Source organism: Populus alba, chromosome 10 (genome assembly GCF_005239225.2).
Source record: "Populus alba chromosome 10, ASM523922v2, whole genome shotgun sequence".
NCBI classification, from domain to species: domain Eukaryota; kingdom Viridiplantae; phylum Streptophyta; class Magnoliopsida; order Malpighiales; family Salicaceae; genus Populus; species Populus alba.
Genome location: NC_133293.1, coordinates 19,322,319 through 19,335,610, shown reverse-complemented (window position 1 = coordinate 19,335,610; position 13,292 = coordinate 19,322,319). Strand labels below are relative to the sequence as shown.

Below are 13,292 nucleotides of genomic sequence, written 5' to 3'. Positions count from 1 at the left end.
GGTAAATTCTCTTCCTATATAACTTTTTAGCTGTAGCAGACGAGAAAAAAAATATTGTATATTAGTGTGAGAAAAAAAGGAAAAATGTATTTAAGTGTGGCTGCTGGGATTCGAGCCCAGGTCTCCACGGCCACAACGTGGAATTCTTACCACTAAACTACAGCCACTAGATGTCTACTTTCTCTCATAATTATATTTTAGTATAATATTAATTCTGTTTTTCTTTTTTTGAGTGTTCGCCTAGTTTTTTCCTACCTGCAAATTGCAAGAAGCCAAAAACCACTGCCGGACTCTCAACACGCAACTATTCTCTGCCATACATATTGCTTGAAACGTGCAAGATCAAGATCAAGATCAAGATCCAGCATTGTCCTGTCCCGTTGCCATCCCTCGTTCTGATAATTGCAGAGAAAAGATCAACCAGCATGATCATATGATTCGTTTCTGCTGTCAACTCAGTACCATGCAAGGTTGTCCCAACTGAAGCTATCTGTTTCCCCTTTGTGGGATTTACTCGATGGTTAAGACGTTCTTTCTTTCTTTATATGTAATATATATGTCTATAGATATACAAGAGGCAATAAGTAGATGCTTTTTTGGCAGGTTCATAAGGTGCAGGGCTGTTTTGCAGAAACATAATGAGAGAAAAGCAATGAGAATAGTGTTTAAATTTTATGTTTTATTCAAGAGCATTGACCATCGTCTTTCACCAGCTGGTTTTCACTGTAAATAACTTGGGCAGATTTTTGTTAATTACTGTTTCAATCAGTAAAATATTCATTATTAAGAAAATAATAAGAATCAAATATTCATTATGGGGAATCAAAGATAATAAAAGAAAATAACCAAGAGTCCCCTATAAAAAAAAATAACAGCTAAGATCAAATTTAATAATTTGTTATTATTATTTTAGTTTTAGTTATATGTAGTACTCATGTAAATTAAAAATATATACATGAGAAAAAAAATTTAAATAGTAAAAATAATATAAAACCATAACAAAGAGTCTCTCTCTCACACACATGGATCTGGTTTAATATAATTTGATAGTTTCTTATATATATTTTTTAACTATTTTCAGATTTTAATTATAGACTCTATGGACCTATTTTTAATTAATTCTAGAATTTGAATGATCAAAATAAAATATTAATATTAATATTTTGATATGATATTTTAAATTTTATATATAGTTATGAATTTTTAATCATATAAAATTTATTTTTATTTTGTTCGGAAAATATTAGATGAAACAAGATAATCCAATAATATATTCTGGTGGTGTTTGATATTATGATAACGATTGATTTATAAAAATTTTTGTATTTAAAAATATATTAAAATAATTTATTTTTTATTTTTTGATATAGCATATAAAAAGATAAAAAATAAAAAAACTTAAAGAAAATAAAAATTTTTTAATTTTTTAAAAATACACCGCAAAAACAACACTGCTTTGCAACTCTACAAATGTTGCTGCTGGTTAGCATTTCAATGTGGTAATATCATCGGCCAGGAATTATTTTTAGGTAAAAAATACAAAAAAAAAAAAAAAAAGTATAGGGGATGAAAAGTTTAAATTTAACTATTTCTAACCTTAAATTTTAAATTTTACTAATTTTATGGGTGCATATTATAATTATTATTATTTTCAAGAACCGAGGGGCCACCAGCCCTGTTTTCGCCACTAAAATTAAGGGAGTACTTGATAACGTTTTGTAAACTAAATTTCTAAATTTTTTTTTTTTTAAGTGTATATTTTTATATTTTTATATTATTTTAATATTCTAAATTAAAAATAAAAATTTTTTTATTTTAATATATTTATAAATAAAAAAATATTTTAAACAATCATCACTACTACAATTTCAAACACTCAAAATTTCATACTAGCAAATAAACGAGATAATCAAATCTCAAATTCAAGTCAATTTGAAAATGCAGGTTAATCTATAATTTTAAAATTAATAAAAAAATTAATTAAAAAGTTTATTTTTTTTATGTATATTTTGAATCGTTTTAATATTTTATTCTTAAAAATAATTTTTTAAAAAAAATAATTCAAAAAAAAATATTTTAAAAATAATTACAACCGAGCTCCAAATAATCAAACTCTCAAGTATATTTTAAAAATTAGCCAAAGAATTTTTTTCGGGGATGGGGACCAGCGCCTCAGCCGAAATATCTTGAAATTAGAAAAAAAAGAAAAACAGTAAATACCATCACTTATTTTTTACCCGTATTCTTCCCTCAAAGTATATGACATCAGCAGCCTCCCTTGCAATCGATCCACTCAACGGTATGAAGAGAGGAATTATCCACAACAGCTTGAAGTCACCATGACTTCATCACTGAATATGAAATATCAATAATGAATTTTACGTAAAAGTCTTCTCATTCCCGTAACAAAAGTTGGAGCATGAGCACTGTTTTTATCTTTCAGTAACAAAAAAAGAGCTCACCTAATCACAGTGGAAAGAAAGAAAACCCCATCATCATTCCGCACCTACTACTCCATTTGTCCACTCCTCCTCCTCCTCCTCCTCCTCATCTGCTCTCTCAATTGATCGTGTGAGTTATCATGAAATCATATCTACTGCTTCTCTTCACAATCTGTACGTTTCTGCTGTATTCATCAGCTGAATTGGATGACAATCTCACCTATGTGTGGCCTTTGCCGGCGAAATTCAGTTCTGGAAATAACACTCTCTCCGTTGACCCGGAACTGTCGCTAGTTTTTGATGGAAAAGGAGGGGATTCGAGTATTATTAAAGATGGGTTTGGTAGATATAAAAAGATTATATTCAAGCATAGTACTAAGAGTTCCTCTGTTAATAAAAGATTGGTTTTTGATATTGGGGTTTTGAAGATTGTTGTTCTTTCTGATAATGAGGAGGTAAGTTTGAGACCTTTTGATTTCTGGGACTGTTTGGGAAATGGGTTTTGGGTAAATGAAAGATCGAGTGATAAAACTGACATTTTCTCTCTTTTTTATGATGATGATCATCATCATAATGGGGACTGATAGATAATTTGGGTCTTTTTTTTTTGGGGTTGTTGCAGCTTCAACTTGGAGTGGACGAGAGTTATTTGTTGCTTGTGGAAAAGAGAAATGGGCAGTCTATTATCGGGGAAGCGTATATTGAGGTAAAGTTTCAATTTTGAGATTTCAGAGAAGTTGTTTTTGTGAGTCGTTGGAGATCCAGATGAATTCTTCGATTGTTTCCTGAAGAATAGGACACTGTTTTGTTTTACTGTAGTTTGGTAGAATGTAATGAAAAGAAAGGAGATGACTTTTTTCTACCAAATGTAGTGTACATGTGGTAGGGGGATTAATTCTCAAGTCCAGCTACTTTATTACTGAATGTAAAGTTACTAATGTACGATCATATTTTCTGGATGGTTATGTCTTTGTTCTAGTGATGTTGATATTCTTGTTATTGTTGTTGCAGGCAAATACTGTGTATGGTGCATTACGAGGGTTGGAGGTATGTGTGATTACTTTGTTCTAGTGATTCGTTAAATCTAAATTATTGAATTCAAATTGAATGAACATGATTTAGTGCATGATAAAAAATGATAACAACTGAATTTCTTACTGTTTTGTTTTTTTCTTCTAATCCAAATCATTGAATTCAAAACCAATGGTTAGTTTTGGAACATGAGAGCATCCAAATTTAAGCAGGTAAAGATTAGCTACATTTTTTACTTCAATTCATCCACACACAGAGTAAATGCATGGTCATTAAGAATAAACACCACAAATAGGCCAAATTCTCTGTTTACTTTTACTCCCTTGTTGTGCTCACCTTGACCTCTGAAAACCTCTTTGCCATTACTAAAAAAATCCGGCGTTGAATTTTTGCAATCATGAGTTCATCTTTATTGCATGGCTATTTGTGATAGTCTATGAAGCTGCATGCTTGTGATTTCATTGAGTGTAAATATTGAACTAACTGCTAGAAAAGAATGATGAGTGTATGAGTGGTTGGAGTTGTGTATGATAACCATCCCTTTCACTTTCTTTGCTGTAATCTTTCAGACATTCAGCCAACTTTGTGCATTTGATTATGAAACTAAAGCAGTGCAAATATACAGAGCCCCATGGTACATTCTAGACAAACCGAGATTTGCATACCGTGGGCTTTTGCTTGGTGAGACACATTTCTTTTGTTGAGAGAGATAGCAATTTGCAAACTCTTTACCTAAAATAATTTTTTTATTAAAATGTTTCTTAGTTCCCTTCTTAATACACTCTTGCAGACACATCAAGGCACTACCTACCAATTGGTGTCATTAAGCAGATAATCGAATCAATGTCATATGCTAAACTTGTAAGTAATGTTGTTGTTTGAGAGCTTTGTATTCCACAACTGGAATTCATTCAGGCACACACTTCTACATTTGTATTCCACAACTCGAATTCATTCAAGCATGCACTTCTACATTACCATTCTTTTCTCCTTTTATTATTTTGTCATTATCTGATATTGGATATTACATTCAGTAGAATGTCCTCCATTGGCACATTATAGATGAGGAGTCATTTCCTTTAGAAGTACCTTCCTATCCAAATTTATGGAAAGGTTCATATACAAAATGGGAACGATACACAGTTGAAGATGCATATGAAATTGTGGAGTAAGATTCCTTTGCTCATTCAATAACTTTCTTATTTAAGTAAGTTTCATATAGCTTATATAAATGGTGAGGGACTCAACTTTAATGGAATCCATAGAATGAATGGTTTAAGCAAACTAGACTTTTAAATTCCCCAGCCTATGTCAGGGTCTTTATCATGTCTATTGAATGTTATGCTTCCTCAATCTGCCTGGACTAACATGTAATTCCTTTTTTTCTTTGTTTGTGTTTCCATGGAATAACATGAAGCTTTGCCAAAATGAGAGGTGAGTCTTGTCATTTAATCTGTTGAAACTTTAGAGAGAAAATTTTTAGATCACGTTTCAAAATGAGCAATTTTTTTTTTTCTTTTGTGATTGAATGTAATTACCAGAAAGCATGACACTGTGAGTTTGACGGGAAAAACAAAGCGCAATTATTTCCTCAATAGGCCAATTCAGAATTTTTAGCTGTAGCTTCTTTTGTGTATGTTTTTCTTACTATATATGCATGGTTTATGGCAGGTATCAATGTCATGGCTGAAATAGACGTTCCTGGGCATGCAGAATCATGGTAAGGCAGTTCTTATCAAATTTTGTTTTTGACTTTCTCCTTGTAAGAAATTTTCTTGGTTTAGCTCAGATTTGGCAAACATTTCTTAATCATATTTAATATGAGGGATGTGATTCTTTCATCACACTAATCTTTAATATAGTGATGTGTTTTTTTATTATCCCTTGTAAAAGGAGAATGAAGAAAATGCTTAAGCTTTCAATTTCCCTTAGAATTTAATTGACTGGTTGTATTTTCTTGCTCTATCAAGTTCTCCATTTTAAAACTCTAAACTTGTGGTCTTTTTTTGTAGGGGAACTGGATATCCTGACCTTTGGCCTTCTCCTTCCTGTAGAGAGCCACTTGATGTTTCAAAAAATTTTACTTTTGACGTGATCTCTGGCATCATGACAGGTTAAGCTCCTTTTATTCCTTTCTTTGCTAGTCATCAAGTTCACTTTTTGCATCCCTGCAATTTTTAATGTTTACATGAATCTTTAGCACCTTTTTTATTTGAGGAACACAGTCAGGACATGGATATCTATGCTTGAAGACTCTGTATAAAGCAAATTAACTGGGTTTTAGCTCAGTTATATTTTCAGCAATCCAGTTCGTGGCAGTTATAGTAATCTCTGTTGGATTTTCTTGGCTTTGAGCTGAACCAGTAAAATGTTTTACGCTAGTTGAAAATGAAGTTAGTTAATCGTTTGAGCATGCATTCCTTCTCTTTTAATTGTTGACCCATGCTTCTTTCTTACAGACTTGAGAAAAATTTTCCCCTTTGGGCTCTTTCACTTGGGCGGTGATGAGGTTAACACAGGTCAGTACAAGTGGTTTTCTTATTGAAAGCTAAGATTTTGCAACCATTTAATTGATTAAAAAAACTAGCTCTCATGCAAAAAGCTTTCATAACTAGAGCAACAGGACTTTCAGTTTTCAAGAGGTGTTTGTTGCTACTTCACCAGCAAGCAGATTGCACAGCCTTTTCTGACTTTCTGATGTGTCATTTTAGGTCGCATAGTTTTATGGAATTCTAATAGAAACAAAGCGGTTGTGTATGTGACTGATCTGGTCATGCTTAGGCACTTGATACTGAAGTGGACAAAAGAAAGCTACAGAGGGAGGGGAAAGAAGAGGAATTGAAACTTAAATGGAACAAAAAACTCTAAAGTCCATTAGATATTATTCATATGCTATCCCTATGAAGTGACTAAATTGACATCAGATAATAATCTTGATATAGAAACCCCTCCTGTGACATTCAAATGAAAACTTGCAATCTCAAATGTCATTGGAAATCGCATAATAACTGACTTGTCTGAAACTCTCATTTTTCACTTTTAGTGTTAGAGTTCTCCTACTTTGATAAAGAAGTGACTAAACTGGCCAGAGCTTGAGAGAGTTCTGCACAAGATATTATTCAGCTCATTACCAATAAGCTTCAATTTCAAAAACCCATTTATTACCGATATAAATCGCTTATATTTGCTTTAGAAATATGCCAAATTTGGCTTCTAACTGCTCACATTGTGTGCACGTCTCAATTTTCATGCTAAATGGTTCAATATCTGACAGATTGCTGGAACTCTACATCGCATGTGAAACAATGGTACATTCTTGAACTCATTTGCGTTATCTTCTTCACTTTTTATGTGACTGTATAGTTCCAAACTAACCTGCTAAACTGAGCATATAAATATCTTGCTAGAGTATAGCTTGAAGAACATGGAAGGAAAACCTTTAGAATTTACCTTCTCATGCGAACTTATTAGTTAAATTTCTGCTGTGAGCACATATTACTTCATTTATCTCTGGTGTAGGAAGTTTGTAGGCAAAAATATTTGTACTTTCCATTTTTGCAGTCTGATGTCTCTCCAGCATTTTGCCTACAGCTTATACTTTAGGGGAGTGTCATACAGTCTCTGTGGCTCATTGTCATTAGAAATAAATGAAAAGTACAAAAATTTAAACAAACAAGGTGATGGGAATTGTAAACGATCAGTTGAAGTCCAATACAGTGAGTCCTAGACATTCTCTACTTGTTAGTTCTCTACTGTACATGAAAAGTTTCTCAAACAAGGCAAAAATGCTTGTTCTGGAAGTTGGTTTGTTTTCATGTTGCATCATGCCTGACAGGCCTTTATAGCATATTTGTTTCCAAAGTCTGGGGTTTTTTTTTTTTTTTTTTCAGTGTTCGATACCCATCTATTCCAGAAACTTGAAGTCGCAGGGTCTCCATCTTAACTGATTTACATGAAAGATGAAAATAATAAACAAAGTGATTGGTTCTGCTCAGCATTTTAAATATTTTATGTTTAACTGTATCCTATAAATGTGCTTCGATGCGTACTTAGTTTCTGGGTGATCTTAATAGATCATGATTGTCATGTTTACATATTGGAATCACCCAATTGCCAGGTATTGAGGCAGGGCACCTGTCAGTAATTTTTCATATAGATATATAATATGGTCGTGCCTCCATTTATCTGTTATCTGATTGAATGTTTCCTGCCCTTAATTAAGTGTGAAAATTATTTGGCTTCTAAGTTATCAAATGTTCATCAATCCAACTGTAGGCTTCTTGATCACAACATGACAACCAAGGAAGCATATCAATATTTTGTATTGAGAGCTCAAGAAATAGCAATTTCAAAAGGTTGGACCCCGGTCAACTGGTATGTTTGTATCTGCATCATATTAAATTATTCCAACAATTCAAAATCGATTTTGCTCTTGGATTTTCCTGTCCTCAGACGTATTGTGACAAGATGACCTATTGAAATAGACTTCCTATCCATTTTGTTGGTTCCTCAAATTAGAGATTTTTAGCTCTATAGACATTTGACAGATCTTTATTTTATTATCACAGGGAAGAAACATTCAATGCATTTGCATCAAACCTTAATCCAAGGACTATAGTGCATAACTGGTGCGTTTCTGTTTCCACATACTTCCATTTTAGTATCATTCCAGGATAACAATATTGATCTTTCAATAATGAACTTTTCTTTCTGCTGCTGCAGGTTGGGTGGTGGGGTTTGTGCAAAGGCTGTTGCAAAAGGTTTCAGATGCATTTTCAGCAATCAGGGATTTTGGTATCTGGACCATCTAGATGTCCCTTGGTATGAAGTTTACAAAGCTGAGCCACTTGAAGGAATAAATGATACTTCTATGCAAGAGCTAGTGCTTGGAGGAGAAGTTTGCATGTGGTCCGAGACAGCTGATACCTCAGTTGTTCAGCAAACAATATGGCCCCGGGCAGCAGCAGCAGCAGGTATGCCTACAGTCAAATACATCATCATTAAGAGTGGTTGCGAAAAAATGAAGTTAATTTTGGAGTTTTTCAACATATTTTCACGAGCTTCTAATTAAGATGCGGATAATCCAGCCTGCATTTAAAATTTACAGTAGATGTCATCTTGTCGATGTGAAAGAATGGGAGGTTCGTATTTGTCAACTGAAAAGCCTTTTCCCCACCCTTAAGAGCACATTAATGGATGGCTACTTCAGAGTTTTAATAAATTAGTGATCTTTCAGATATCATTTAAAGTTTCTGGACAATTGAATCACTTCATTGTGGCTATATGCAGTTTTTGACATGAGTTAATGATTTGATCAGTGTTTTTTTAGGATGATCTGTAATGACATTTGTGTCCTGAGAGAAACGACTTGGTTTTGCATGGATTTGAATTATAATTTTGCAGAAATATATCTTATATACGTGTTTTGTGCTCTTACACGGTGGTGTTGTTATCTGTAGAGCGCTTGTGGAGCAACAGAGAGACCATATCCTCAGGAAATATTACCTTAACTGCATTACCTCGCTTGCATTACTTCAGATGCCTATTGAATAGACGTGGAGTTCAGGCTGCTCCTGTCACAAACTACTATGCGAGACAACCTCCAAGTGGTCCAGGGTCATGCTATGAGCAATAATTATATTCTTCTCGGATTAGGTAATTTCACATGTCTTGAAGCTGCATTTCCGAGTTTTTGTACATAAAACACAATCATTTCAGCTGTCTGGTTTCTTCTAGTGTTTGCATAATAAGTTACAGGGGTTAATTTGATGCTGTATGTTGATGGGTTGCATGAAAAAGTTCAAATCATTTAAGTTTGTGAGATGAAACGAATCTCATGTTCAAGCCATCATACTGTGGCCATGTTGTTGTAGTTTACCATTTGGATTTATGAATTTGATCTAGTTCCTGCAGTTTTTTTACATTCCATTTGTTCCTGAGCATGTCTATCTGAAGCGAATAAGCTTCCTCAGACCTCTATTCATATTCATCTTCAATGATTATGGATTTTCCTGCAAATATTGCCTAGAATTTGGTTGGCGTTTTACAGGGACAGCCCATCCCCTCTGCAAGCATTGTGGGTCGCGATGTCATTTACAATTGATTTCTTGCGTAGTCTTGGAGCAAGTTTTTCATACGAAAGGAATTCCCCCCCCCCCCTCGATTCCCACTGATACTTGCAACTGAAACTAGGTTTGAGCGACTGCAAGTTTCCTTGCCCTCGTCAGTGAAAAATAAAAATGAAGAGAAACTTTGAAAAAAAAGATATCATGATCAAACGAATTCTCAGCTAACTGGTCGAATTCTCCATGAAAATTGAAAGATTCGTCGCTACAGCTCTTCTTACAAAAAGGAACGATCTCTATCATTCAATTTGTCATTAATTCTTAGTTTGATTTCCACCCACCGACATCAAATTCTTGCTTACATTTGTTGACCAAGGCTCTAAAACTGTGAGGTTCTGAAGTAAAATCCAAGTTTATGGATCTCCTCCTAGATTAGAAATCAAAGCACAGAGCTTTGAGAACAACTTGATTCAGCTAAACCACAAGTGATGAACATGAAGCATCACTATTGCCTAAACCGAACCGCACGTCTCTAGCTTTCATCCTTGTCCATGTTCAACAGCCATCTTCCCTGCTGCACGGGGAAATGATTGAACTTCCAAAGTTGCTTGCATGATCTTGAAACAAGACTACCGGGTCCTACCATTTTGTTACATGATGATCTCAGGAGAAACCCCATAAGTGAGATATTTTTCTCCTCTGATGTGACCCATGAGTCTCTTCCTTCCACATATTTTACCAGGTGTTGTTTTCACGCAGCAGTGGCAAAATATGCTCATGAGTTGGTAAAGCTGATCTCATTTACCAAATTTTCCTTTTTTCATGTGTGTTTGGTTTCCTTTTATTCCCAATTCTCCACCGAGGCCCTGCACTCCTCTTCTGATTGGCCCTTTGTGAGCTGGTTCTTATTCGATTATCTGGTTCGAAGATTTGAGTCCTTTTCTAGTCAATAATTATGACAGTGCTGCCTTTTTAAAGCAGTTTTACATCCCCGAGTCATTTCAGTATATAGAAATAATGCAGCTCAGCATATGCTCAAGTATTTGGTCCTCTGCTTACTCTCTCTGCGAAGGTATAAAGAGCTCCATAAACATACCACTCCCAGATAAGTAACAGCTTGTGAGGTTAGTAAATTTGCTTTCAACGCGACACTGTTTGTTTTTTGTATTTAAAATTGTATTTTACAGCGTTTTAAAAATATATTTTACTTGAAAAAATATTAACTTGATGTTTTTTTAGTTTTCTTTTATGATTTTAATATACTATAGTGCGAAAAAAAGATTTTATACCATAATTTCAAACACACTAAAAAACACATGAGAGATTTCTTGTAAAAGCATCCAAAAGAATCTTCATGACCCGTTTGACCCGTTTAGGAAAAGTCTTGATAGTTTAGTTGTGAATTGATTTAAATGCTTTTCTAGAGAATTATTGTGCAGAAGAAACAAATGAATGGTATAAATAAGAAATTATAAGAAAGAAAAAAAATTGGGAGGAGCATATTATAAACAATAATTTGGAAAGATAATATAAATCAAATGGGTTGTCGTTTTAGGATGGAACAACTTTCTTGTAAGAATCAACATTACAAATTCTTCAATGACTTGTATATCCTGTTAGCTTATGTTTTACAAACTATTTTTTTTATTTATAAAAGCATTAAATTAATTTTTTATATGTTTTTTAATAATTTTAACATATTTAGAGATTAAAATAAAAATGTTAATTTAAAATATTTTCAATTATAAAACAAATTGAAAAATACCATACACCGTCGACCGCAACGACTTCTGAAACATCTCCTCGTGACATTCATTACTTCCATTCTGTCCATGCATTGATAAGGCACATTTATTATGTATGCATATTTTGTTTTTGTAACCGCTCTCCTTTTTCCCCAGGTCGTAGCCATTGTCGTGGCCAAATTAAGTGGTCAAACTAACTCTTAAAGCCCGTATACTGTCTATCACGTGGAAGAAAGTTGGGTCCGTGACGGATTAAATTATCTGTTTGTTTTGAGTTTTAAAAATATTTAAAAAAAACTTTAATTTTTTTATTTTGAATTAATATTTTTTTGTATTTTTAGATCATTTTGATGTGCTTTATCAAAAATAATTTTTAAAAAATAAAAAATATATATTATTTTAATACATTTTCAAATAAAAAACACTTAAAAAAACCACAACTACACTATCAAACACGCTAATCTGGAATCTTGAAAGGTGTAGTTTTACCGGTTAGGTTCTAAGTTTGTTTTCCATAAATTTTGAGTACCACAAATATCAGAAACACTAAAATTTTACGTGGTTGTTAACTCCTGGATTTTAAAGGATTATTTGAGGTGTGCATAAGTTAACCGGACATTCATAATTAAAAAATAAATAAATAAAAGAAGGTTCGGTAATGAAATTCAAATTACCCTTTTTTATATATTTTTTTAAAAAATTATTTTTTTATATATTTAAATTATTTTAATATGTTTATATTAAAAATAATTTTAATATATAAAAATATTATTTTAATAAATTGCTAGGTAAAAATAATTTTCATAGTTATCACTTCACTAAATACACCCTAATAATGACAAAAATAGAGATGTTTAATAGTGAATAGGGTGTGACTATCACTGCTCGTCTCAATCTCACATTGACTTGCTATGTATTTTGAAAAGGGTGTGGCTATCACTGCTCATCTCATCTCATCTCATCTCACACTAACTCGCTGTGTACAGTCACAAGATTTTGCAAGTGCCACTCCTCTATTATTATTTTTTATTAATATAGATATTTGGATTAGTTTATGTGTATTTTAATTAATTTTTTAAAATTTTAAAATTAATAATCATGTAAATTTCCAGTGACCATCGTAATAATAATTATAGAACTCAAATTTAAAATTATAGAAAGAGCAAACCACTTGATTCTAAATTCTTATTAACGGCCCACCTATTAAATGATTATTTCTCTATGAATTTCATTGGCTTTGATGTTGCTACCGTGTTCCTGTGATAGTTTTACAGTTTTTAAGAGCACTAATCAATTTATTTAATTAATTAATTTGATAGTTTTACAGTTTTTATAATGTAAAAATAATATAAATTATATTTTAAGATCTTACTTAATAATTTAAGCTTTTCAATTAAAATAATTATTTCATATAATATCAAGACCTAAATTACTAAGCAATCACGAATTTAAACATCCTCACCTTTATTTTCTTTTCTATTTAATAATATAAGACAATGTAAATTTATACAAGTTACTAAAATATATTAAAATATTATAAATTATATTTTTAAATTTTATCTAAATATTTTTTAGTTGCACGTGAATCGGTAATTTTTTTTTCATTGTGACCCGTTCTCCATCTAATACGGAGATAAGGTATATTTGTTATGCCTTTCATGACTCTTTTGGAGTAGCCAATTTATGAGATAATTGGAGTATTGCATGAGGAGTTATAACAAATCCTCTGTGTGCCAACATTTTCCACCATTCAAGGTAAATGAATAAATAAAAGTAAGTGGATAAATTGTTCGTTCAAACCATGTGATCACTATTCAATGGCTGAGATTTCATGGACCACTCCTCTGTTGACCTGGAAAGAGAATTGCAGTTCCACACATCTTGTGGATGTATTGCCAAAAAAAAACAAATACGGGGACTGGGTTGGAATTTTGTTTGTGGTGAAATTGGGTCTGGATTTCATACCTTTTAAGATTTCTTTTTATTGAATTTTATACATGGAAACGATC

The 13,292-nt window shown here is 32.6% G+C and overlaps 1 protein-coding gene and 1 non-coding gene across 2 annotated transcripts; one reads left to right on the top strand and one right to left on the bottom strand.

Annotated features, from left to right (window-relative positions):
* Positions 1-95: 95 nt before the first annotated feature.
* TRNAH-GUG (transfer RNA histidin (anticodon GUG)) lies at positions 96-167 on the bottom strand. The gene has a single exon. It is a non-coding gene; the product is annotated as a tRNA-His (tRNA).
* Positions 168-2,379: 2,212 nt separating this feature from the next.
* Positions 2,380-9,394, top strand: LOC118059880 (beta-hexosaminidase 1). Its single transcript, XM_035072876.2, has 15 exons — positions 2,380-2,896; positions 3,064-3,147; positions 3,453-3,488; positions 4,043-4,154; positions 4,264-4,334; positions 4,511-4,641; positions 4,891-4,907; positions 5,145-5,193; positions 5,486-5,586; positions 5,933-5,992; positions 6,748-6,781; positions 7,749-7,847; positions 8,042-8,101; positions 8,196-8,446; positions 8,933-9,394. Exons 1-15 carry the CDS (start codon positions 2,582-2,584, stop codon positions 9,106-9,108), a joined length of 1,596 nt encoding a protein of 531 aa, XP_034928767.1. The 5' UTR covers positions 2,380-2,581; the 3' UTR covers positions 9,109-9,394.
* The last annotated feature ends 3,898 nt before the right edge of the window (positions 9,395-13,292 follow it).